Source organism: Phascolarctos cinereus, unplaced genomic scaffold (genome assembly GCF_003287225.1).
Source record: "Phascolarctos cinereus isolate Bilbo 61053 unplaced genomic scaffold, phaCin_HiC Scaffold_5;HRSCAF=322, whole genome shotgun sequence".
Lineage (NCBI taxonomy): Eukaryota > Metazoa > Chordata > Mammalia > Diprotodontia > Phascolarctidae > Phascolarctos > Phascolarctos cinereus.
The window spans coordinates 386361373-386388909 of NW_027555958.1; the positions used below are offsets into that span (position 1 = coordinate 386361373).

Sequence of the window (27537 nt, forward strand, 5' to 3'; positions counted from 1 at the left end):
GGCTGATTTGAAGATGAAGGGGTGATATCTGGAAAATAAAATTAAGGGGTGAGAAAGGATCATACTGGGAGAAGGAGAAAGGGAGAAGTAGAATGGGAGAAATTGTCTCACATAAAACAGACAAGAAAAGGTTTTTACAGTGGAGGGGAAACGGGGGAAGGTGAGAGGGAATGAGTGAATCTTATCCTCATAGGATTTGGCTTAAGAAGGGAATAACACGCACAATGGGGTATGGAAATCTATCTTACTATACTGGAAAATAAGGGGGGAAGGGGACAAGAGAGCAAGGGATTGATAGAGGGGAGGGCAAATTGAGGGAGGGGATAATGAAAAGCAAACACTTCTGAGGAGGGACAGGGTCAAAAGAGAGAATAGAATAATGGAGGGCAGGATAGGATGAAGGGAAATATGCTTCGTTTTTCACAACAGGACTATTATGGAAGTGTTTTGCATGACTCCACATCTGTAACCTGTATCAAGATGCTTGCCTTTTCAATGAGGGTGGGTGGGGAGCGAGGAAGGAAGAAAATTCATAACCCATAGTTTTGAAAACATATGTTTAAAATTTAAAAAAAAAGATACTGAAACAAACAAAAAGAAGAATTTATTAAGTGCCTGCCATGTGCCAGGCTCTGTGCTAAGCTCTTTGGATACAAAGAAAAGCAGAAGACAACCCTTTTAAGAAACTTAGAGTCTAACAGGGAGATGATATACAAACAACTCTGTGACAAAGAAGCTAATGATAGGTTAAATTGGATAGGATAAATAATTTCTGAGAGAAGGCACTAAGAGTAAGGAGGACTAAGAAAGGCATCTTTGAGAATGTGGGGTGTTAGCTGAGACTTGAAGGGATCTAGGGAGACCTACAGGCAGAAATAAAGAGGAAGAGGGTTCTAGGCGAGGGGAATGATAACCAATGAAAATGCCTGGAATGCACTATGGAGATGAGATGTGGTGTATGAAGAATCACCAGGAAGCCAGTGTTAACTGGATCATAGAGTGAACGGTAGTGGGGTGGGCTGTAAGGTAAAAGAAGATTGGGGAGGGAAAAATAAGGACCACGTTTATAAAAATCTTTAAAAGCCAAACATGATTTTTTATATTTGATCATGGAACCACTGGAGTTTCTTGGATCATTTGACCACTGGAGTTTGTTGAATGGGGAGATGACATGGTCAGAATTGAGTTTAAGAAAGATCACTCACCCTGGTATCTCTGCCAAGAAAACCTCAAATGGGATCACAAAGAATTGGACATGACTGAAAACAACTGAATAATGGTGCAATATCAAAAACTGACTGTTTTTAGGTTATAAAAATATCACAAACAAATGCAGAAAATGCAAATAATAATCATGCTTACTGATAAGAATGAAAGAAATTATATTCAGCAAAAGGCAATTAAAAGAAGGATTAAAAGTTAATTTGAGAATGAATAATTTAACCCTCCAAAACTGAGGAGGACCAAGAACAAATCATAGAAAAATCAATTGATTTCATTAAAGAAAATGGCAACATTGGGGCAACATATCCAAACTTTTGGTAATTAGCTAAAATAGTCTTTAGGGGAAAGTTAATATTTCTAAATGCATTCACCTATAAAAGGGATAAAGTAAGGATCAATAATTTGAGAATACAAGAAAAAAAACCTTAAAAAGTAACAAATGAAAAAACCAACTAACCACCAAAATACAAATCACAAAAATGAAAGAAGAGATGAAAAAAATTAAAAACAGGAAAATTGAATTGATAAATAAAACTAGAAGCTTTTTTTTACAGAAACAATAAAATGGGCAAACAGCTAGTCTGTTGAAAAAGAGTGAAGCAAACCAAATTGTGTTACCTATCTTGCCTAATTATATGGCAACAAAACTGATATTTTTGAATTACTAAGTAGAAAAAAATTGAAAAATCTATAAATGAACTCTCAAAGGAAAAAAAAAACAAACTTCAGGACCAATGATTCTGCCAAGCCCTCAAAGAACAATTAATTCCAACATCACATTAATTGAATGATTAATTATAATAGTATGTACACGATTTACAAAAGTATAAGGGACCCTTTCATGCTCTATGATACAAATATGGGCTTATTACCCAAACTAGGAATAGATGAAGCAGAGAAATAAAACTAGAAACCATTATTCTCCAGTAAACACTGACAATTTTAAATAAAATATCAAGAGTTTTAAATTAAATATCAGCATATGTGCTAGAACAACATTAAAAGATTGTATATTATAATCAGGTTGGACTTATATTGGGAATGTTCAGCATAAAGAAAACTACACAGTCAATCAAATTATTAACAAAATTAATTTTTAAAATGTTGCATAATAAATGCTGAAAAAGTTAACAAAAACCAGTAAGACTTTCTGTTTAAAAAAATAAAAAACCACAAGATTAAATAAAGCTTTCCTTAGTATTGTAGGTAGTATGTGTCTAAAAGTGAGGGCTAACTTTATTCATTAATTGAAAGGAGGTAGATGCCATTCCAATAAAATAAAGGCTAAAGGAAAAACATCCATTATGTTACTGTTGTTGATATAGTTCTAGAAATACTACCTATAGCAGTATTTTAAAAAGGGAATCAATAGGAAAGGAAAAGACAACATTATTGCTTTTTGTAGATGATATGATGGTCCATCTAGAAAAACTCCAAAAAAATCAATTAAAATTTAAAAATTAATAACTTTAGTAAATATTTAAGGTATAAAACAAATCTACATTCATTGTTAATATTTCTATATTATAGTGAGAAAATCCAGAAGAAAGAAATGAATAGAGAAATTCTATGTGAAATGAGTACAAATGAAATATTTTGGAATCTGTTTGTGAAGACACTTAAAGGAAGTATATGATAAAATTACAAAATATTCTTTACTGAATATAGATCTGAATTAGAGAAATATTAATTGTTCATGAGGATACTGTGTCAACATAATAAAAATGATAATTTCCTAAATTCCTTTACTTATTCAGTGCCATAGCAGTTAAACTACCAAATGGTTACTTTACTGAACTGTGTATAATATTTATATGAATAATAATAAATAATAATGAAATTCATGTGGAAGAAATTGTGAAAGAAAATGAGAAGAAAGGGAGCCAGGAAGTACCAGATCTCAAGTTAAACTACAAAGCATTACTCATAACTTTCTCTTGTACTAGTTAAAAATTGAGAGGTTGATCAGTGGAACATAGGTGCAAAACATGCACGTGTAAACAGAGTAATATAATATTTCATAACATCAAAAATGTTAGCTACCGGGATAAAATGTTAAAAAAAAACCTGCTTGGAAAATTGAAAAGCAAAATAGCAGAAGGTAGATATCCAATATTTTACACCAAATATGAAGATAAGTGCCAAATTGACACGTGATTTTTATTTGAGAGGTTATATCAAAAACAAATTAGACAAACAATTTAGAAATTCCCATTCATAACTGTTAGAGAAAGAGTAAAGATTGAACAAGGAATAAAGAGCATATCAGATGATAAAATGGACAATTTTAATTACATAAAATTAAAATTTTTTGCACAAATAAAATCAGTGCAATTAAAATTAGATGATAAACAATAAACTAAGAAAAACCTTGTAGAAAATTTACCAGATAAAGGTCTCATATTCAAGATATACAGTGTGCTACCAAAGTCTAAATACAGTTTTATGTAATTAAGCCTTTAATAACACTAACATTTTTGAAACATTTTTATAAGAAATTGATTCAAACTAGTAAAACAAAGTTATTCCCTAATAGAGAAATTGTCAAAGGATGTGACCCACATAGTTTCAAAGCAAGAAAATCAAAGTATCCATGGTTATATGCTCAAAAGTACTAATTATTACATAAATGCAAATTAAAACAGCTTTGAGGTTCTACCTCACACTCATTAGATTGGCAAAAATCACCAAAAAAGAAAATGATGGGTTTTGGAGGGACTACAAGAAATCAGGCAGTTAAGTGCACTTTTGGTGAAATGGAACATTTATTCCGGAAAGCAATTCTGAATTACATCCCAAGAGGCACTAAACTGTGCGTAACCTTTGATACCACTAATAGGTATATAACCCCAAAGAGATCAAAGAAAGAGGAAAAGGCACACACACACACACACACACACACATATATATAAAATAAGTATAACTCCTCCCTCTATACTATTACCCTTGTTGATCTCATCAGCTCCCATGGATTCAGTTATCATCTCTATGCAGATGATTTTAAGATGTATTTGTCCAGCCCTAACTTGTCTCCTGACCTCCAGTTTCACATCTCTAACTCTATTAGATATCTAGAGTTAGATATCGTATAGACATCTTAAACTATAACATGTCCAAACCTGAACATATTATCTTCCTTCCAAAACTTTTGCATTCCTAACTTCCCCATTGCGATGGAGGATACCACAGCCTTCTCCTACGTACCCCTGTCCTCCTCTCTACCCTCCCCAATCCAAATAGTTTTCAAATCCTATCATTTTTACCTTCATAACATCTCTTCTCTACCAATGCTACTACCCTATCTAAATCAGCCAACCTCATGCCTAGATTGTTGAAATGCCCTGCCAGTTGGTCTTGTCACAAATCTCTTCCCCACTCCAATCCATCTTCTACTCATCTGTCTGAGATTTGAACTGGAAGACTAATCTTACTGAATTCAAATCTGGCCTCACATACTTACTAACTGTGTGACCCTGGGCAAGTCACTTAACCCTGTTTGCCTCAGTTTCCTCATCTGTAGAATGAGCTGGAGAAGGAAATGGCAAAATACTCCATTGTCTCTGCCAAGAAAACCCTAAATGGGTTCATAGTTAGTCAGATGCAACTGCAAAATGACTGAACCACAGTCATTTGATTTTGAAATATCTTTATGGGTTGCCATGGGCAAAAAAAAAAAAGGCACCAGATTGCCAGCATACTAGCAGCATTTTTCTGATGTTCAAATATAGTACAATCTTTCTAATGCTGATTTGTTTATATATCCTTCACAGATCCTTTTGGGAAAATTTTCAGCAAAACAAATGTTATATTTCATTTTATTGTAGAGGGCCTTTGTTTTAAAAAACACCAAAGTGGTTAGATTAGAAGTAAAAGTTGATGTTTAGTTTTGAGAGGGCTTAGTAGTAAAGGTCCTGAAGTTAGCTGGAGATAATGAGAAATAAAATCTCAGGCAGAAATCCTCATGTTAATCAGATTTTGGGAAATCATATCAAGGTAAGAAAAAACTGTCTACTGACACAAAGGGAGGAAAAGAACCTTAAGGATAAAATTTGGAAGATGGTTTATAAAAAGAATCTTTAGCTAGTAGACCATAATGCCTTAATGTGTGCTCTTTCCTTTTCCTGCATTTTATATTCCCTTCCATCATAGATTAAATTAAATCTATTATAACTTTTTCCTGTAAAGCTTACCACCTAGTTGTGTTTTTTATATATGTATATGTGTTTATATATGTATGTATATGTATGTGGGGATGTATATGTGTATATATATGTACACACAAATATAAATATTTTCCTCACCTCTTGCTGTTGTCTTGACTTTTTAAATTGGCATTAGATAAAAGTGATTCTATGTAGACTCTGTAGGTCTAATCATCTGAATAAAACTGACAACCAAATTGAATACAAATCCTTGAAGTCTACATTTCAAAGAAAGATTTTTTTATATATATTTGAATTAAGAGGTATACTGCAATATTTGCTTTGAGCCAGTCATTTAAAGTCTTTCGAGATAGAATTTTCCTTTGATTTGTAGATTCTTAACATGTTCAAAAAACTTGAAATGAGAACCACTCAGTATTATTCCTAATTTAAGGAAAATAGTGATCATTTAAAAAATAGAACTAAATAAAATTAAAAACTTTGTTCTTTGGCTCAAAAATACACATATGTTTGTGTGTATGTGTATGTGTGTATATATATATATACATATATATATACATATATATATACATATATGTATATATATATATGTGGTACCTGCATTTTCTAAGTTTATAAATAGATTATTTGTATCTTCAAAAAGAAGAAAATGTGAGTTTAAATTGGAAAATTCTGGGTCATTACAGTGAACTTGATTTCACCTCCTTTTTTTGAAGGATGTCTCTAGGTACCTTTACAACAATCTTACTATATTCCAAAGATTTTTTTAAGGTCACCTTGGAAAAATAAAGCATCTATGTACTTTGCTTTTAAGCAGATGCCTGAGTTATAACCTGTTTTATAAGTTATAGCCAGTCTTTATTTGTGCACATTGCCTCCTATTTTTAGAATTTGTTGACTTCCAGATCTTAAATGTGTGGTGGGCCTTCTCACACCAAGTTTGTAGCAGAAGTGGAAATCTGGCATTTTCAAGGAGATCTGTTTAATGCTTCTGCTTCTGTTTTCCCCTATATACATAGGGACTTAGAGATTCATATGTTCTTATGGTTTAAGGGTTGTAGATACCTCTCTCTTACAGTTGTTATAGCAATTACTAAATAAAGTAGCTACTGACATGGCATGAGTTATAAGAGAACATATTTAGTGCTCTCTTGTGTATGGAAAAAGCTTAACCAAGCCTATGAAATACTGCCAGAATGGGAGGTATTAATATATTTTCTTCACTTTTTTTTATAGTTTTATTACTCTAATTTAAATTTTTGGTAAGCATCTATTTTAAAATAGGAAAACATTCTGAGAAACCTTCATCAGATAGCTTTAACGAAAACAAAATAAAACATCCTTTTGATTTAACATATTGCATGATTTTAATGGGCCTTATTTAGTGTTTTTAAGATTTTATAGAAATTAAGTAAAATCCACTGTGTTTTTTTGTTTAAGATACATAGAAATGCCAATTGCATACATTAATTTTTATTGAATAGTTATGGGTTGTGGGACAGAAAGATATTTTTCATTTTTCTTTTACACTAGTCTCAAAAAAGTCTATTAAATAATCTTTAGTTGTAGTCACTACAAAAAAAAATTTGCTTTAAGATAATACTTCATGACATTTAGTAAACTTAGACTTTTCAAGGATTATAGGTTTATGCTACAGTAGAAATAGGACTATATTTAGAATTAAGATATCTGGGTTTAAGACCTGGTTCTGAAAGTGTATTATTTTTCCTACCTGAGCCTCAGTTTCTTCTTCTATAATTTTGGAGTGATAAAATGTTAGCATTAAATTCCTCATTATGTGGAAAATACTTTTAAAACTGTAAAACAACATGCAAATTTATATCATTTCTGAAATAAATTTTTTTGCTATTACTTTTCATTGGCCCATTTTATTAGCTTATTTGGAGACAGAATCTAAATTGTTGGGCTAAAGGCTCAAATTTGTATTTTTTAATTTATCGTTCATTTCTCTATGCCTTCCTACTGCAAAAGACTGCATTCAACACAGTCCATAAAAATATTCTTTGTGCATGAAGAGTTATTGAAAGGATTATGACTTAGAGTTACCTAAGTTTTATATCTTGGATTTACATTGATATTTGGTACCCACAATAATTTAGACTTCTAGTTTTCTTTAAATTGTGTAATTTTATAGTGTACTAGCTTTCCTAATAATAGTCCTATGAGGTAGGGAGTATAAGTACAGTTGTCAGCTTTATGCAAATGAGAAAATTAGGCCTTATGGTAGTTAAGCAACTTGTCCAAGGTCCTATGGCTATTAAGTGATAGAGAACTGGGATTTGTATCTAGGTCTTCTGACTCAGTACAGTGTTTTCCCCATAGTTTAAAATATAAAATTGTGACCTGTTTCCTAAATATGTTGAAATCTCAACTACATTTTTCCCTAAACATTTTCTCATAGAAGTACAGAATTATTTAACCTAGAAGAGAAGTTCTGTGCAGTTATGGAAACCATATGGAAACCACTAAAATCCTACTCGTGCATCTCTTAATTGTGTGAACACCTCTGTTCTAAATTTTTTAATAATTATTAACTTAATAACAAGCACAATCATTTATTAATATAAAGAGAAAAAAAAGAGGATTACATGTGAAACTGAACTTTGGTTATGTATACTTTGTTTCTTTAAAAGTATGCTATGTATACATATATATTTAACAACGTAGTGAGAAAATCTCATTGTGTTACCAGAACTTTTTTCTTCTGTGTATTTTTAAAAAATTCCTTATTTTTATAATTACACACTAACTCCTACTCCCCATAGATGCATCCTTCGTTTGTAATAAGTATAGCCATACAAAATTAATTGATACATTTACTTTGATAATTGTTTCTCATTCTGTACTAACTTAGCTTCTTCATAGAAGCTTCTTTAACCCATTTGTAATGAACACCAAATCTACTCATTTAGTGTGTCTGAAAGTGTATTTTTCAATCCTTTCATTTAGTTCATTTGCTCTCTGCCAAGAAGTAAGAGGCATGCTTCCTTTTGAATCTTTTGGTTATGATTAGTGATGAGTTCTGAAGCTTCAGAGTTATTTTCCTTTATATTATTGTAGACGTAGTCTAAATTATGCTGGTTCTGATAATTTATTCTGCCTCATTTACATGTTTTCCTAATTTTCTCTGAGTAAGAAAATGGATAAGGAATTAATCAATAAGCATTTATTAAGCTCTTGCTACTTTTGCTGGGAGAACTGAGTCAAAAATTAAATGGTCCTTTCCCTCAAGGACTTTACATTCTTTTGGGGAAAGAACATGTTGAAATATAAGCATATGTGAAGTAAATGCAAGATAATTGCGGGGGAAGGGTACAGGCAATAGCTGCTGTTAATATCAGGAAAATCTTTACATAGAAGGTAGCATTTGAGCTAAACTTTGAAGGAAATATTTGTCTCCCCTCTCCCACTCTTTGGGGACTTGAACATATATCTTAACTATTCTTCAAACACCCTAACTGCTCTCCTCAACCTACTCATTTCCCATGAGCTATTCCTCTGTGTCACCTTAGCCACACACAAAGATAGTGATACCCTTGATCTTGCCATCACCCACAAATGTACTACCTCTATGTTCAGGTGTTGCAAATTGTCCTCATCCAAGCACAATCCAACCATAATCTATTTCTGCTTCTCCCTCTGCCTTCTTAATCAAACCCTGCTATGTTAACACTCTGACCTTTATTTCCTTCACCCATCAGTGTTTTCTCAGGCCAACACCTTTTCACTAGCCACTTTCTCCTGTTTTTGCTATATTGACCCCTTGGCAAATCAGTTCAACTCTACCGTATCTCTTTTTTTGAATCCCTAGCCCCATTATCATATTGCTGATTATGCCCTTCCAAGCCTCAGCCTTAGATGACTCTTACCATCTACCACCGTCACTCTTATACATGTATTGCTGAATAAAAGTGGAGAAAATCATGCAACCATTCTGATTGTGTCTACTACAAGTTTCTATTACACAACCTTACCTGGGCCCTCACTGCTGCTAGGCAATCTTCTTTTACCTCCCTTATGAACTCACTATCCCTCTCTCTATAGTGGCCCTTCCAAACTATTTGGTTCTTCCTCAAATGAGGAAGGAAATTTCCCATGGCTCCCCCTACCCATACCTTCTCAGCTGAGTACCTTGCCTTGTATTTTATAGAAAAAAAATGAGGCCATTCTCCACAAGCTCCCTCTGCTGTCCTCTTCCTTATCTCATGTCACTCATATGCCCTTTGCCACTTTCTCCTCCTTCACAACTCTCTCACATGAAGTATACTCCTTAACAAGGCTCTCCCCTCTATCTGCACAGATGATCCCATTCTATCTTGTCTTCTCCAACATATTGCCTCCCTATTCCCACTCTATCACTTATTTTTAATCTTTCCCCATCTACTAACTCCTTTCCTATTGCCTACAAACATATGCTCATATCTTCCCACCTTTGAAAAACCTTCACTTGATCCTTTCATCCCTGCTAATTATCATCCTATATCTCTTCTGCCTTTTGTGGCCAAACTCCTAGAAAAGGACATCTACAATGAGTACCTTCTTCATTGTACCAAAACTACTTCTTACAAAGTTGCCAATGATCTCTTAATTGCCAAACCCAAAAGCTTTTTCTCAGTCCTCATTCTCCTTGACCTCTTTGCTAACTTTGACACTGTTGAGTACTCTCTTCTCTTTGATACTGTGTTCTGTCTAGGTTTTCAGGATATCACTTTCTCCTGCAATACCACCTTTTTAATCCCTCAGTCTTGCAACCAACCTAAGTGACATCCTCAACTTTACACTCTCACCCTTCTTATCCAATCTATTGGCAAAGCTTTTTGATTTTGACTTTGCAGTGTCTCTCAAATATTCTCCCTTCTCTCCTTGGACACTGCCATCACTCTGTCATAGGCCCTCATTAAATCATGCCTGGACTATTGCAATAACCTGCCAGTGGGTAGGTCTATCCTCCATTTGCCTGCTAGTGATTTTCCTAAAGTGCAGGTCTGACCATGTCACCCCACCTCCAACCCTCATTCAGTAAACTCCAGTGATCCCTTTTGCCTCTAGAATCACATTTAAAATTACAAAATCCTCTGGCAATCAAAGTCCTTTATAACTTAGGACCCTCCCATCTTTTCAGTCTTCTTACATCTTAGAATCTGTCTCTTTGGTATAGTGACACTGGTTTCCTTGCTGTTCCTTAAACAAAATACTTCATTTCTTTTTGGGGGGTATTTTCTCTGACTGTGTTTGATGCCTGGAATGTTCTCCCTCCTCATCTCTGCTGACTGAATTCCCTAGCTTCCTTTAAGGTCCAGCTAAAATCCTATATTCCATAGGAATTCTTAATTCTAGTACCTTCCCACTTTAAAATTCCTATTTATCTTGTATATAGCTTGTTGCATGTGTGTATACATACTTACATATATATATATTTATATTTTTGTTTATTGTCCCCTCCCATTAGATTATGAGTTCCTTGAGGTCGAGGACTGTCTTTTGCCTGAGTTCAAATCCTATTTACTAGCGCTTACTACCTGTGTTTCAGTTTCTTTATCCTATAAAGTGAAGTGTTGGAATTTATGGCCTCTGAGGTTTATTTCAGCTCTCTCTATCTTATCTATGATCTAGTTTGATCAATATCTTTAATTTAATTGTATGGTAGTAAAGCTGTGGTCTTTTGTGGATTATTACTTGTTTTCTTCTATCAGTTTTCTTCTAATACCATTATCAAAGATGCTCACCTTCCATTTGTGTAGATTATTCTCATAAAAATTTTATATAAATGATTTCCACATAAATGTTGGTAATTCTTTTATTGGTAATAATAACGATCAAACAAAAGTTTAAACAAATACTTCTCAAAATAAGAGTTACAAATGGTATACTACCATATGAAAGCATGGTCGAAATCAGTAATAATAAGAGAAATGAGCTCTGAGGTTTTACCTCACAGCCAGCAAATTGCCAAAGATAACAAAAGATAAGAAATAGTTAATTTTGGAGAGAGTTACTGAAGGACAGACACACTAATACATTGTTGGTGGAGCTGTGAATTAGTACAGATACTCTGGAAAGCAATTTGAAATTTTGCAAATAAAATGGCTAGTATGTCAATTCTATGTGAATCCCAGATTACACTGTTGGGCCTATACCCCAAAGAGGTCCTTAACCAAAAAACCAAAAAATATATACTAATACCCCAAAATATTTATAGCAACTTTTTTTTGTAGCAGCAAAAATTAGAAACAAAAGTAAATTATGGAGGTAAATTGATGAAGAACCTCTATATTATCTATTATGAAATGTATTTGTGGGGGAAGATGATTATGTATACGTACATATATATCACACTTTGTCAAGTGTCCTTCATGGAATTGTGGAATTAATAGAAAATGTAAAAAGAATAGTTACAAATTCAATTTTTGACATGTGAATTTTCTTGCTACAATTTTTAGTTCATTCTTTTTGTAAATTTTACTTTAAAATTCCTTCTTATCTAATGAAAATATTATTCTTGGGTATCAGTGATCTATTAATCATTAAATCTGATAGGTCAAGAAAGTTGAAGATGCAGGAAATATTCTATTTGAAGTTTTTTCAGTTGTTGCCCTGGATATTCTCTCCTACCAAGATTTCTGGAGCATTGGCTTCCAGGTTCTCCTTCAACGTGTCTGCTTTACCTTAGTCTTATTTTATGTTAATTATTTGTCTCTCATGACCTAAGCATGTATGTTCCTATTAGCTTTGTTGTAGGCCCTGTTCTTTTTTCCTATACATTTACTTATTTGTTGGTTATTTTTTGGTATTATAGGCAGAGAGAACCAGTTTTTGTGTATCTTTAAATTATTACTTCCAGGTTTCTCTGTCTCTCTCTGTCTCTGTCTCTCTCTTTCTCTCTCTCTCTCTCTCTCTCTCTCTCTCTCTCTCTCTCTCTGTCTCTCTCTCTCTCTCTCTCTCTGTTCTCTCTCTCTCTCTCTCTCTCTCTCTCTCTCTCTCTCTCTCTCTCTTCTCTCTCTCTCTCTCTCTCTCTCTCTCTCTCTCTCTCTCTCTCTGTCTCTCTCTCTCTCCCCATTTTGTAGGGAAAAGTTTTTGATCATTTAGTAAAAAGTATTTATAAACTATTGTTCACAATGTTCTGTTCAGCTTTCAATTTTTCTTTATGCTGCTTTTTTCAGCAGGTAGATTATATTTAGTCTTTATTCATAATTTTTTTTCTGTGGAAGAATTGAGATGTTTAGAAAAAATAAAATAATCACCAAATGTTTACAAGATTCAGAATAAATAAACCTTATTTATTGTGATTTACATGAGCTATTCATCTATAAATAGAAGACTAAAGGGAAATTGGTGCTTGCTAAAGAATATATAGTTTAAAATTGTAACTGGTTTATGAAAAACAAGCTAGTAGGATGAGAGATTGTTTCAAAGTATATTATATCTAAATGCCAATTTTATGCCTCTATTAATACATTCTTATGTATTTGCATATTCTATTTTCGATTAACTATTGCTGCTGAAAGGATATAATCCAAAATGAAATTTAAATACCTCATCCCCTGCCTTAAAAAATATTTTAGGTTGAATTGTACCTGTAATTAAGGAAGAAAACTGAGCCCTGGGAGCTAGGTAGGACTTCCAGCTATTGATCTGTGTAAACCCTGCTTACATTGTCAAGGGAGAAACAGTCAACTGCTGAGCTGCTTTGTCACTGACATAAGCTGAGGGAGGATTTTTTTTGTCTATACTGTTTATATTCCAGTCTATAGACCTGCTGGCTGGTTGAATTTTAAAGAGTGCGGAGGTTTAAAGACTTGTCCCCTGAGGGATGCTCCTGCCAGTTGGGAAGCGAGCTGAGGCTGTTTCGCAGAAGTTATGTGCATGTGTGTTAGTTGGGATGAAGATAAAAAGGGGGAGGGATGGGAATTTTAGTAATGAATGGGGAAGCAATGGATTTTATTTGAGTTTCAAAACTGATACATGATGTATTATAATTTGTACATATTTCTATTAAAGTGTAGAATTGTAAACACTGATGGGTTTTTAAAATCTGTATCATAATTTGATTCTGAATACATAAATAGTATATACTCTTCACCTCTAGTTAAATCTTCCTAATTTGGTAAACATGATTTTTGTAGTTACTGCAAATAAGAATGATTAGCAAAACAATAATTTTCATTTTCATTTTGCTTAATGTAAGTAGAGTATAAACAAATGATTGAATGAATGTCTTCTTTGATATCAATTTATTAATATTTTACTGTATTATCAATTTTTATGTAAGTCTATTTGTTTTGATTTTTTGTTTGATTTATTTGATTATTTATGCTGTTATATCCATGTTAAAACTGCTAGCAGGGTCTTCTGAGGATTTTTTTTGTCTTTGCCCCTCTCATAAAGGGATTTTCACAAGCCAGAAAGTGTCCCTGCTACAAAGGTAGAATATTGTCTTTTACTTTATCTTATTCTTTCTGTCTTAGTTTTAAGGTATTGATATATTCTCCCAGCTACTAGAATTATAACTTTATAATGGGTCACTTTCTGGTAATATCTTGAAATATTCTCTTAAGCTGCATTTTGTACTTGAAAACATTTCAGTTGATTCTCGTTTTTGTGATTTTACTCAATTGCAATTTTATTGATAAAGAAATTGGGAATAGATAACTTTTCAGTATATTGTACACAGATTTTTTTTGCCTTATTGAAACAAATATTAGAAACTGAATACTTTGCTCTAAATTAAATATGTAGTCCTGACAGAATGTTTAAAGATATATAGAAATAGAGATGTTTTTCTGTCTCTGTACTTTATCTCTAAAAAATGAATTAATTTTAAGTATTTACTAGGAAATATGTAAATATTCCTTCTTTTCATGTTGTCAGGTTATTGGTAATTATTTGTATTTTGCTGCATTTGCCCGATGGACTTGTTTTTTCTTATCTTTAATTCTTATTTTTGTAGTTTTCAGCTAATGAGGCTTTTTCTTCATTTTAATAAAAATATTTTAATCTACTGCTAAGTATCTTAAAAACATGCAAGATAGAAATACTGTATTATTTAATTCAATTGTTTGCGTTATGACTTCTTTTTTAAGAGTGAGATTTGTAAAGAAACTTAGTTGTTAAGCTGTATCAAGGGGTTAACTATGTAAATGCCTTTTTTTAAACCAGTGGAAGATCTTTTTTAAACATTTGACTGTGAAACATGTAGAGTTGTTATACCTCTCAGTAATTCATTCTGCTGCCAACTTCATTCCCCTTTCTCTGCCTGCATTTTAATTGAAACAACATTTATATTTTTGAGCCAGGATCTGTCAGAAGTCCCTGTGGCTAGTCTGTGGTACAAGTAGCAGCAGACGTGGCTTACCCATATGGTGCGGTGCTTCTTGTAAAATCCATATGGCCTTGTTGAAGGGAATCCCAGCGGGGATGTGAAGGGTGTTAATACCCTTCAGGCCAGGCCTTTCCCTCCTGGGGCTTCCATGGCATTGTCTTTGCAATCTGCCAAAGCACAAACATAATTCCTTTTTAATAATCAATTATTTTAGGCTAGGAATTTGTGCTGTAGTTCTTGGGGGAAAATCTGTATATATATATATACATATATGTTAAATTTTTTTTATAGAAAACACAAAAGAAAATGTTAATTGTAAAATATGAAAAAGATTGATTAAAATTTGTTTTTTTTTTGCATTTATAGGAAGTGCTGCAGAGTGTGCCAAAGTTCTGTTTCCCTTTTGACATTGAAAGGTACAGTATAATTAATTGAGGTAATTTTAGCTTTATGGTAATATGTCTTAAAAGCTATTTAAAGCATATATTTTCAGTGTAAACGTAATTTTTGTTACTATATAGTATTTAGTAAACAAAACTTTTAAATGAAATAATGAGTATTATGGATTAAGGTGCTTATTAAACTATCAAAGATTCCTTCTCATCCTCTTCCTTTTCCACAAACCAGTTTGGAAATGTTAGTTGTCAGTTTTTCCCATTTTCCCCCTTTGTTCTTCTGGAACATGTTGTAAATGCTAGCAGAAACATTTTAATATGCACTTGATTAAAACCTTAAAATTATGTCTTTTGATATAGATCTATAGATCCTAGTTTCTGTCTTAAACTTGTGCCTAATTGAAAATACAATCTGCATAATATAAAACTTGAAGATAGTTGTCTACTAAGAATAGCTTTATGGTAATATGCATTGTACTAGGGGGAAAAATCTAACAGGTTTGAAAATCTCTTCTTTGTTGTTCACTGAACAAATAGTGGCTGAAGTATTGAATAAGTATCAGATTAGAATTTCTTCTGAGTGTCCTATAGTTCCTGATGTAAAAATCAGATCATTTGTTAGTTTCTTTGTGATTTACATACATTATTAGCAAGTTCTTCTGAAATCAGCATTATATTTTAGTGAAGTGATGATAGATTGTTAAGATACTTGGGTTTTTAAGATTTACTTTATTAATGATAAAACCATTTATTACTTTTTTTAAGAGACTGAAAGGTTTCTTAAGAAGGTTGAAGGAAAAAATTCTGTTACCAACTAGGCATTCCTTAAGAAATATCATAGAAAAATGGAAAGAGAAAAGCCATGAAATGAAGCTACAGAAATTGGATATACATTGTCTCTAATGAAATTGTTTATATTACTTTTTAAATGCAGACAATAGCATTCCTTAAATTTTGTGGTATTTGCAGTGGTTAAACTTGTAGTATACAGGCTTAAACCATTTGGGAGCATCATTGCACCAATAGTGATATAATTCCTTTTTAGAATTCATTTAAGCACTTCAAAACCAAAATTCAAGAGTCATGGGCATTCAGTTTTGGAATACGGAGTTAGGTAAGGTTCTGTTACTGACCTCCAGTGGCAAGAATGCAGTCAATAGTGTTTTGTGTGTGTGTGTGTGTGTGTGTGTGTGTGTGTGTGTGTGTGTGTGTGTGTGTGTGTGTGTGAGTGTGAGTGTGTGTGTGAGAGAGAGAGAAAAATACGTGTTTCTGTGTTACAGATAACACTACACATATATTCATTTATTATATGTGACACAAAAATATAATTTCAGTACAAAGTCATTTATATTGTCCCTTTGATATAATAAACATAGCTACTTATTTTGCATATAATTACATAATTTATCTCATGTATTAGCTTAAATTGCTTGTAATTAACTTAATTTTCTGTACAAAATGCATTTAATTTATTTTTAGACACCTGTACTTCAGTAACATAGAAGTAATTCTGTAAATGTTTTTTAAATATGTTGATTACGGTTTCCAGCTGTTGGTTTTAATAAGTTAGATTTTTGCAGGACTTTTTTTGAGTGTCAAAAGAAGCAATTATGTTTTTTTAAAATTGGAGAGATTTCTTTTTATAAATCCCAAGCTATTAATGAAGAATAAGGCATTTTGAACTTTGAACTCTTAGGAAGGCTATTCAGCTAGGAATTGAATATTCCCCTGGTGATTGATTAATTACTGGTTAATTAAGGACTTGGATGAATTAAATGACTATTGGTACAATGCTTCAAAAATCTCTAAATTGATCAGTGCTGCTACTCCTTTCATAAATGTAAATTATAATATTTCTATGAGAAACCAAATCATCCCTCTGTTATCCCAAACATTTGATGAGTCTTAAAACAAAACAAAACAAAAAATTTTACTCTGATTCCCCTTTGTGGCATAGAGGTGATCTTGGGTTCTTAAAAGCCATTCCAAGAAACCTAAAGTTCTCTTGGGAGTCCTGCTTGATAGAAAGATTTCAAGTATCAGCATTGTGATAATTATTGGCATAATCGTAATTGGAAAATAAGAGTTGTAGAAGACCTAAACGCCATTTGCTTGGCTTTGTGTTCAGGATACAAATAGAAGTAAAAATAGAAAAAGCAAGCAAACAAAAAATAACAAATGTAGAAACCCTTGCCATTGAATAGCAAGAATGCTGAACTTTAAATATTCTTCATAAATGAGAATAGTGCTGTTCATATACCATCAGCAGAACATGTCCTTGACATCGTTATTTTAGTTCCAATATAGTTGTATTGTTTTAAATCACACACTATTTTCTGATCCAACTCAACAAGCATTTATGAATTTCCTAGTGTATACTAGGCTCTTATTTGTATGCCATATGGAAAGAGATGGTAGTCAAGGACAGTACCACTTTACAAGGAATAAGGGGAAGGGAATAAGCATATGTATCACCTACACTGTGCTAAGCAGTTTTATAATCTAATCATGTGTCATCTTCACAATAACTCTGAAAGCTAGGTACTGTTTTGTTTTTCAGTCATTTCAGTCATGTCCAGCTCTTCATGATTCTGTTTGGGGTTTTCTTGGCAAAGATGCTGGAGTAGTTTGCTATTTCCTTCTTCAGCTTATTAGTTGAGGAACTGAGGCAAACAGAATTAAGTGACTTGACTACGGTCACACAGCTCTTAAGGGTCTGATGCCAAATTTTAACTTGTGTTTTTCTGACTCTAGGCCCAGCTCTTTTTCCACTGCACCACTAAATGCTTCAATATTTTTTAGAACATAAACTCCTGAGTAAAAATCTTTCAGAGAAAGATGATGAAAAATAAATGAGCCTTATAAAACAGAGGCAAGTTGTAGAAGGTAAAATCACTTCTTAAAAAAGCTTAGTAAGATCTAAATAAGAAAAGTCATGCTGAGTGCATTAAAAAATGAAACTGGAATGGGGACAACAAACAGAAAAGAAAGATAGAAGAGAACTGAAAAAATTGTTGTGATGAACTATTTTCACCTTCAAGGAGAGAAGAGCTATCACATTTGGAGTCTTAACATTGTAGTCCTAGATTTCCTTGTAAAGAAGGTTGAAATGTAATTAAAAAAGAACAAAAAGGGCTGGCTGGGTGGGTCGTGGAGAGAGGTATTTGTATTTTGCATACATAGAGGAGATAATGTGCTGGGGGAAAAAAAGTCTTTTTGTGAACACTGAAGAATCAATTCACAAAGCATTTGATAGGGGGGTGGGAAAGAGAAGTAGAATCTTGCACTTATAAATGAGTTGGGCCCAGAATTAAATAAGAGCATCAGAGCAGGCTAGCTTGCTTTTGGGAAATTGGAAACCTCTTCTAATGACCAGAGATTTTTCAATTAAACGAAGGCCCATCTTTTTAATAATACCTATACTAGTGGTGTTATGTAGCTACAATTCACAGAACGGCCCATTCCAACTCATGCCCTTATATATTGATACTCTATCAAACACTCTTTACTTCTCATTTCCTTAAATTATTCATTTCCAGTGATGTACTCCTCCACTCTACCTCAGCTACACACAAAGATGGGTCAGACCTCTGATCTTATCACCTAAGTGTTCTACCTTCATGTCATGATCTCTGAAATGTATTTATCTTACCACAATTTTTTAATCATCCATTTTTCTTTCTGTTTAATGACCCCTAAACCTATTCATCATCCTTACCTCTTTATCCAGTGTTTCTACCCCTCAGTTCTTTCTTATACCATCACCTCTGCATAGAGTACACTCTCCTCCTTTCCCCATCTTGACCTCTTAGTGAACCAATTCAGCTTTACACTCTCATCTTCTCTTGAGTCCTTTGCCCCCTTATCCTGAACCTAATCCTACTCTACCATGCCCCTAGCTACAGATTATTCCTACCATTGGCTGCCTTTACTCCTTTTCACATACATCTGATTGAAGCTAGAGAAAATTTTTAAAATGTACTGATTGCAGGAATGTGCTAGCAAATGTTTAACAATGAACTCTCCTGGGGGAATATGTACACATATACTTTCAAATTTAATCTGTATTATTATTTTTTCTATCACTTTGTCAAGTCTAGACAGTCAACAGAACAATAAATCAATATCGGATTTACAGCATTTGCCAATTTCAGAGGAGCAAACGGTCACATTTAACATTCAATCTTTGTGAGTCAGTTTGAGTTGGCTTCAGAACACCCCTGCCTTCTGGGTCTACTACTCATGTATGTACATAATCTCCACTGGGCCCTCATTGTAGCAATGTAATGTTTTTACACCTCCCACATCAATTCATAATTTTACTCACTGCAATGGCTTTTCCACAATTTTGCATCTCTTCTCAAACCTCACATCAAACCTCCACCCCCCCAATATTTTCACTGAGAAATTTGATATTTATTACTCTAAACAAGTTGGGAAACTTGATACTTATTGCACTGAAAAAATTCGATGAGATTTTCTCCTCCTCTTCATCTCATATTACTTAGATATATTCCCCTCCTGTCTCACGTGAATAAGTAGGCCTTCATGTTTTCAAGGTAAACCCCTCTACAGGCACAAGTAATCTCATTCTGTCCTGTCTGCTTCAGCAGATTGACTACTCTTATTTTCTTTCTTTCACTAAGCTGCAAGGTCTTCCTGTGTACTAACCGCTTCCTTGCTACCTACAAACATAAATCCATCCTTAAAAATTACTCACTTAACTAGTTCATCTCCTCCAGCAATCAACCTATATTTCTACTCCCTTTTGTAAATAAACTTCTCAAAATGATCATTTACAATCAGCTTCCACCTCCCTTGTTTTTAAATTCTACAGTCTGATTTCCAGTCTCATCTTTCAATTAAAATTGTTCTCTCTAAAGTTCCAGTGACCTCTTAATTACCAAATCTAATGGCCTTTTTTCAATCCTCATTCTGCTTGAACTCTCTGCTTCCGTTGACACTGTCAGTCACCCTTTTCTTGTTACTCTACTCTCTATGTATTTGTGGCATTGCTCTTTCTTGGTTCTCCTATCTATCTGATAGCTCCTGTTCAGTCTTTTTTTCTGGATCTTCACACAGATCATGACTAATAAATTTGGGTACCCTACAGGGCTCTCTCCTAGGCAGCTTTATTTTTTTCTACTTTATTCTCTTGCTTGGTGATTTCATGAATTCCTGTGGATTTAATCATCAGCTTTATGCAAATGATTCTCATATTTGTCTCCTGAACTTCAGTCTTACATCTCTAAATACCTGTTGAACATCTCAAATTGGATGCTCCATAGATGTCTTATATTTAACATGTCCAAAACTGAACTCATTATTTTCCCCACCCTCTTCCCTCAGAAAGAAAGAAAAATACCACCCCTCTTCCTAACTTCCTTATTACTGTTGAGGGTACCACTATCTTCCTAGTCACTCACTCAGGTCCTCAACCTAGATGCCTTTGACTTCTCATTCCCTCCCAACCTCTGCCAATCTGTTGTCAAGTCCTATTAATTCTATATTTGCAACATCTTTTGTGTGCATGCTTCTCTCTTTTGCTGCTGTTGCAACCTTTGTATCCTCATACTCTGATGTCAGTTCTATTGCAATAATAATTTATTTGGTCTTCCTGTGTTTAGTTTCTCTCCATTGTAATTCCATTATACCACACTTATTGGCAAACATCACATGATTCTACTACAGACCTAATAAATACTCAATCTATTGTAATATGTTATTTGTAGAGGATTCTGAGAAGATGGCAGAGTAGGTCAGAAAATTCCAAGCTCTCCAGATTTCCCCTGCAAAGAAGACAAAATAGCACCTCAGGGTGAATGTAGAGCAGTAAAAACAAACAAGAATTGGGGCAGAACAGTGGTCCTCCTGGACAACTGGACAAGGTCTGAAGAAAAATCATAGGTCCAAAGGTTGGTCCTTGTGAAGTGTAAATCACCTTTAGGCTAGTTCTTTGAAACAGCAAGTGTGAGCCCTGGGGCTAGCTGTGTTGGAAGGTAGCCTGGGCTCCAGCCACAGGAATTTTTATCTCCCGGACAGTGTATGGACAGTGTGAAGAGTCAGGTGTCTGAAGTGGGGAGTGGGAAGATTGAAGGAATCTCTGTTGATATGGGACATCATGCCCAGCCATGCTGCCAAGATGTGGCTCTGGGCAAAAAGAAACCAGCACATGCCTGGTGAGTGCAGAAGCAATGGGGCATGGATGCCACTGGCTTTGGATACTTACAGTAGGGTAGAATTCTTGTTTTCAGTTCCAGGCCAGAAGGGATAACTGAAGGAGGATCTGAGGCCAGAAGCACCATCCCCTATACCAAAGAACTAGAGATGATTACAATAATAAGCTGTTATAAATTTAAAAAAAAAACTGAGCAGGTGAAGGAGAAAGGACCCAACTATAGAAAGTTACTATGGCAATAGAGAAGACTAGGATTCATCTTCAGAGGAGTAAACTGAAGCAAAAAAAAGCCTCTTCTATCCCAAAGAGTGACCTCAAATGGTCTCAAATGAGAGAGATTGAGGGAAATTTTTTTAAAAATACGAACAATCCAAGATAAAAAAGAACATTATGAAAAGAAAGCCAACCAACTAACTGGAAAAGGAGATCTAGAATCTTAAGGAAGAAAGTACTGCTTGAAAATGAGAATTGGACAAGGGGAAGCCAGTGAAGTCATAAGAGACCAAGAAATAATAAAATATAAAGGGTGAAAAAATGGAAGAGAACTTGAAACATCTCATAAGAAAAACAATTTATCTGGAGAACAGATCAAGGAGAGAACACATAAGAATGATCAGACTACCTGAAAGCCATGGTCAAAAAAAAAAAGAATCTTGATACAATAATACAGGAAATAATTAATGGAAATTTTCCTGAAGCATTAGAACAAGAGGGGAAAGTAGAAATAGAAAACAATCTACTGATCACCCCTGAAAGAGATCCTATGAGGAAAACCTATAGAAATATCACAGTCAAAATTTGAAAACCCCAACTCAAGGAGAAAATATTATGAGCAACAAGAAAAAAAAACAGTTTACTTATGGCAGAGCTACAGTTAGAATCACATAAAACCCAGGAGCAGGGACACTAAAAGACCACAAGTCTTGGAACAATATATATCAAAAAACAAAAGAACTGGAGTTGCATTTGAAAATACCATACCAAGCAAAGTTATGCCTAATCTTGAATGAAAAAAATGGATATTCAATGAATTGCCAGACTTTCAGGCTTTTGTTACAAAAAAGGGACTCAATAAGGACAGACTGTTTACATTTTAAATGAAGAAATATAAAATGTATGTTTAAGATTATTATTAGTAATTGGGTAGTTTGAAAGAAAGATTGGGGTAGACCTGGGTATGATGTGATTCTAAAAAGTAACCACTTAGGAAAAGGTAAAAAGAGTAATTGTCTTATACAAATGAGGTGTGAGAGGAAGAACTGACAGAGAAATTAGATAGGGGAGGAGGGCTAGTAGTTCTGGAACCCTGCTCTCATTGGGAGTGGGTGAAAGAGGGAACAGTACATATATATCTAGAAAGTTATAAAGGTTTTCTAAATTCAGAATAAAAGGTTAAGAGGATGGGGTGGGGAGAGTATAAGGGGGGAATTTTTAGAGGGAACCCTACTCACATCAGATCTGGGTTAAAGAGAAAACAACATATACATTTAGAAGGGAATAAAAGTCTTATAAGTTTATAAAGAAATAAGAAGGAGATGGGGGGTATATAAGGGTGTTTAGATTAATGGTAATAGGAGGACAAAGGAGAGGTCTTTGAAGGGGGTGTAGGTTAAGTAATAGCAGGGCAAGGTAGCAGGTAGAAGTAAAGTAGAGGAATCAGGAGGGATAGGTAATAAGAGGTATCAGGAGGGATAGGAAATAAGAGATAAACACAAACATAAAATAAAGATCAGAAGTAGAATTTATTAGGAAAAAAAGAAGGGGTAGTAATTATAATCTCAGACAAAGTTAAAGTTAAAAATAGATTTAGTCAAAAGAGAAAAATAGGGAAACTACACTATATATCAGCCATATTAACCAATACTGTTTTGGACTATTTAAAATAACTAGACAGTATAAGGTTGGAATATTGCTATGGTGTAGGAAATGATGAGTTGGTGGACCTAGAAAAATATGGAAAGACTGGGACATATGAAGGATGATGTTGTCCACCCTAAGAAAAACAGAAGACAAATAAGTATAATGTGGTCTTACATAGATGAACATATACATTTGTGTATAAGTATGATTAAAGATACCTAAGTATATGTATGTGTATATAAGTGTGTGTATGTATATATATATATATATGTACTTATATATATGTACATATATATGTACTTATATATATGTGTGTATATGTATATATCTATATGTATATCTATATATCTATATGTATATCTATATGTATATATATGTGTGTGTATGTATGTGTATGTGTATATATATAAATATATATATATATATATATACATATATATATATATTCATGCTTAATTGCAGCTTTTTTGGGGGGAGGGGAGGATGGGGGAAGAAGTAAAAAGTGCACAGCAGAGAACAAAAGAAAACTTACAAGGAAGCAAAGAAAAGATGGATACCTCTAAACACAATACATGGTATTTATTGTATAGACTTTCTTGAAATGGAATTTATTGCTGTATGTTTTGAATCCTCTTACATTCTGCTGTGCACATAACAATACTTTTATTTCATTTCTTATTTTGTATTTAAGTTTTTAATAATCAAATGTATAACATGTTTTTTTCTTTTCTTATTGTATATTTAAGTTCGAGTATTTAAGTATAAAATAAATTAATTTAAAAATATGGTATTTGTAGAGAAATTTTAAATAGTCTTAATAATAACAGTTGTCAGGATGAAATGTCTCGACTCTGTTTCCAAAGGATTTCCTTTTCATTTCTTTCCAAAGCTTTGCTTTTTAAAAAATATTTCATTTTGTGGAACATATTTATCAGTAATCCCAAGATCACAGTCAGCCACAAAAAAGGAAATGAAAAGTCAAATAGGTTCATTTTTGTTTCCCTAAACAATTTATCAACAACAGTAATAATATGTGCATGCACACATTTGTAGTGAAATTCCATTAACATCAGTGGATTAATTTTTTTTCCTGATTACCACTGCTTATACTTTGTTTTCTTTTTACATGGTAGGTTTCCTTATTTCTTGAAGTATTTTGTGTGTGTGTGTAATATGATGTTCATCCTTTGTTTTCAAAGAGGACCAGTGATATCGTGGGTGATGTCTTGACTTCCGTGTGAATTGCATTTAAGTGAGGCAGAGTTGTACAAAGTTGTCAGCCTCATTCTCTCTTCCTGAGTCATCAAAGTCTGGTGCCAAGACAAAAGTCAAGATGGTTGGTGATGACTCAGGATGCTGTGGATGACCTTGGCATCTTTCATGTCTGACCAAGCACTCAGCATTCCATAGTTTCTGCTTCATCCACCTTCATGGCTATTGGAACAAATTTTTTTTGCCTTCCCATTCCCAAGAGGAAAGTCTTCACATGCTTAGGGTAGACATTCCCTAACTCACCAACAGGTGTGATGCCTGTAGGTTACCCTCAGCCTGTTTTAGCCTATCTACTGAGATGGTTTACCAGGGTATGGGTACTGTGCATGCTACAGCTTCTTAGAGCCACAGCCAAAAGGTGAAGTTGGATGAAGGTAGACACCAAAGGTGGGTGAGTAGCCCTGACAAGGGCTCAGCAAGCCCTCCCATTAAAGGGCTAGTCCTCCTGAAAGTCATGATCAAAGAAAGAACCTAGACATCATCTGCCAAGAAAGTATCAAGAAAGACTGCCCCTTCAGAAGATATTCTGGAACCAGAGGGTAAAATAGAAATTGAAAGAATCCACTGATCACACATACTTCACTGAAAGTTAGGTAATTTCATTAACATCTGTAGATATTAAAATTTTAGACAAATTAAAATTTTGGATAAGTCATTTATATTAATAAAATCAGGTATGCAATAACTGCTATTGTATTATATTCAGTATATTAAACACATCAGGTTTTAGAATATAGGCAGTATTAAGGAAGAAATATATCCTTAGTTATTAGCTAAAAAATCCTCGGTATGTGTAGAATTTTTATGGCATCTTTTTTCTATATTGCATGACTTAATATTTAATAATCTTACTCTTTTTTAGGGTTTCTCAAAATCAAGTTGGACAACACTTTACTTTTGTGCTAACAGATATTGAAAGTAAACAGAGATTTGGATTTTGTCGTTTAACATCAGGAGGCAAAATTTGCTTATGCATCCTTAGGTGAGTACTTGCAGTGAAGCAGTTATACTACTAGTCATGCTATTTTTTTCTGATTTACATTATGTTTATTTAAACAATTCATAGCATATCTCATTGAGAATTGAAAAACACGGCTATGAAACAAAATGTTAGTTTGTTTTTTCCCCTGTGCACAAGTTTGAAATCACTGAAAGAGCGATGAAAGTTCATAAATGTAATTTAGGCTCTTTCTCTTCTTACTATTCAAGAGCAATGAAACTTCATAAATGTAATTTAGGCTCTTTCTCTTCTTCCTATTCAATTCTAGAATCAACTCTATATAGTTTGCATTCAGCTGACTATCATATTCTTGACAATAACCATCATCCATTAGGCTTGCTCTATGTGGATAATTAAGCTGAACTCTTTTGAATTATTATGGATCTCACATAGGAGGCTTTGCATTATCCACAGGGGCCTATAGGGAGCCCCTCCTCAATTTGTACCTTGTCAAGGCTGTGCTTCCTTGATCTTGGTAAACAGCTTTGGCGAGCGTTAGTCTCCCTGTTTTATGCCTAGCTTAATAATGACAAATGTTAACCATACAAACTTATTTTTGCTCTTGTATCCACAAATGAATTGTTTGTAATCTTTACAGGTACATGGGAAATATCTGCTTGAGAAAAGTATCTTAGACTTCATTTTACTCTACTCGTTCAAATGCTTTTTTCATAGTCCCCACAATTTAAGCACATTGGGATCTTGTGTCATCTCCTTTCAGCCAATTTTATGACTAAAAAATGTAGCCTTCTGTGGAATGGCATTTATAAAAACTTACCTTTTCTCTTCTCATATTTTCACTAAGGATGTCTTATAGAAACCAGTCTTATAAAGTCTATGATGCTGAAAAAGTAAACATATCAAAACAGGAATTCTATATTGTTGTTCTCTCCTCATTCATACAGTAATGCAATGATCCTCGCAATCATTTAATATTCATTTCTTTCAGATATCTTGAGAACTTATCCCTCAGTGCAGTGCTCCTTATGTTATATTATCTCTAGTACAGTCCTTATCAGTATAGTTTTGGGTTTGTATTTTAGTATTATTTCCACGTATTTAGTATTATTTCCACTTCTTTATGTTTCAAATCAGAACTCATTGGTGGAAAAAGCACTTATTTATAAAAATCTTGACAGCTAATTTGTTTATTGTCTGCCTTTCAGTTTCATCCTTAAATGTTCTGAGGATGATATGGACCAGTAACTTTCTGTAGATGCACCTTTTTATGAAACAGAAGTCTCTAAGAAATCAAACCTGGGTTTTGCAAACCCAGGAATGGGAGGACACATTGTTAGTATAAATAATTTTTAGCCTCTTACCAAAATTACCATTCCTGTGACTTTTTTAACCAAAACATCACTGTCTTATATATGTTATATTCTATTCCAAGAATATAAGCTCTTTGAGGGCTGGGACTTATTTATTTTTAGTATTTTTATCCCTAGTACTTAGTAAAGTGTCTGGAACATAGTAAACACTTAATAAATACTTTTAAATCAAATGATCAATTATGTGCACAAAATGGAGTCAAATGTTACCAAAAAATTGTATGACTGGGCCACTAATGTAACAAGAATGATGGGTGAGAGATGCAAATCCTGCTTTTTGCATTGGTACCTATGTAATGTCATGAGACTGTGAAAGTAGCATATTGGGTGAACCTCCTGTGAAGACTGATAGGAGAACTTGAACAAGGATTGCATGGGATGAAAACCTGTGGATGAGTTATGATCCGTACCATTCTTTTCTAGACCTATACTCTTTGGTTCAGCTTCCTCTGGCTGCCTTCCCTGTTAGTTCCCTGTCCCCTTAAGATTGCTTTTCAGGTGTATTTGGGTTTCTGCTTACTGTCTCCTCAGGGTTGCATCCCAAATTTTTTTTTCTTCCCCGGGTGTAGTCTTGCTTGAGGAAGTGTCTCACCAAAGTCCCACTCTCACGTACTTGTCTATATGCTATTATTTTGTAGCCCTTAATACCAGAAACAATCTGGGTACCAGAATTCTAGTTATGAACTTATCAGTCAAAGATAACTCTTAGAGTTGGCAGCTTGCAACTTGAAAATAGTAGTATCATCAATTAAAATGAAGAAACCAGTAAGAAAA

At 33.7% G+C, this 27537-nt stretch overlaps 1 protein-coding gene across 1 annotated transcript in view; it reads left to right on the forward strand.

Annotated features, from left to right (window-relative positions):
* Positions 1–27537, forward strand: part of DENND1B (DENN domain containing 1B) — a 378678-nt gene that overhangs the window by 143118 nt on the left and 208023 nt on the right. Inside the window, 2 exon segments of the mRNA XM_020971720.2 lie at positions 15094–15143; positions 25295–25414. Coding sequence (XP_020827379.1) covers positions 15094–15143; positions 25295–25414 — 170 coding nt within the window.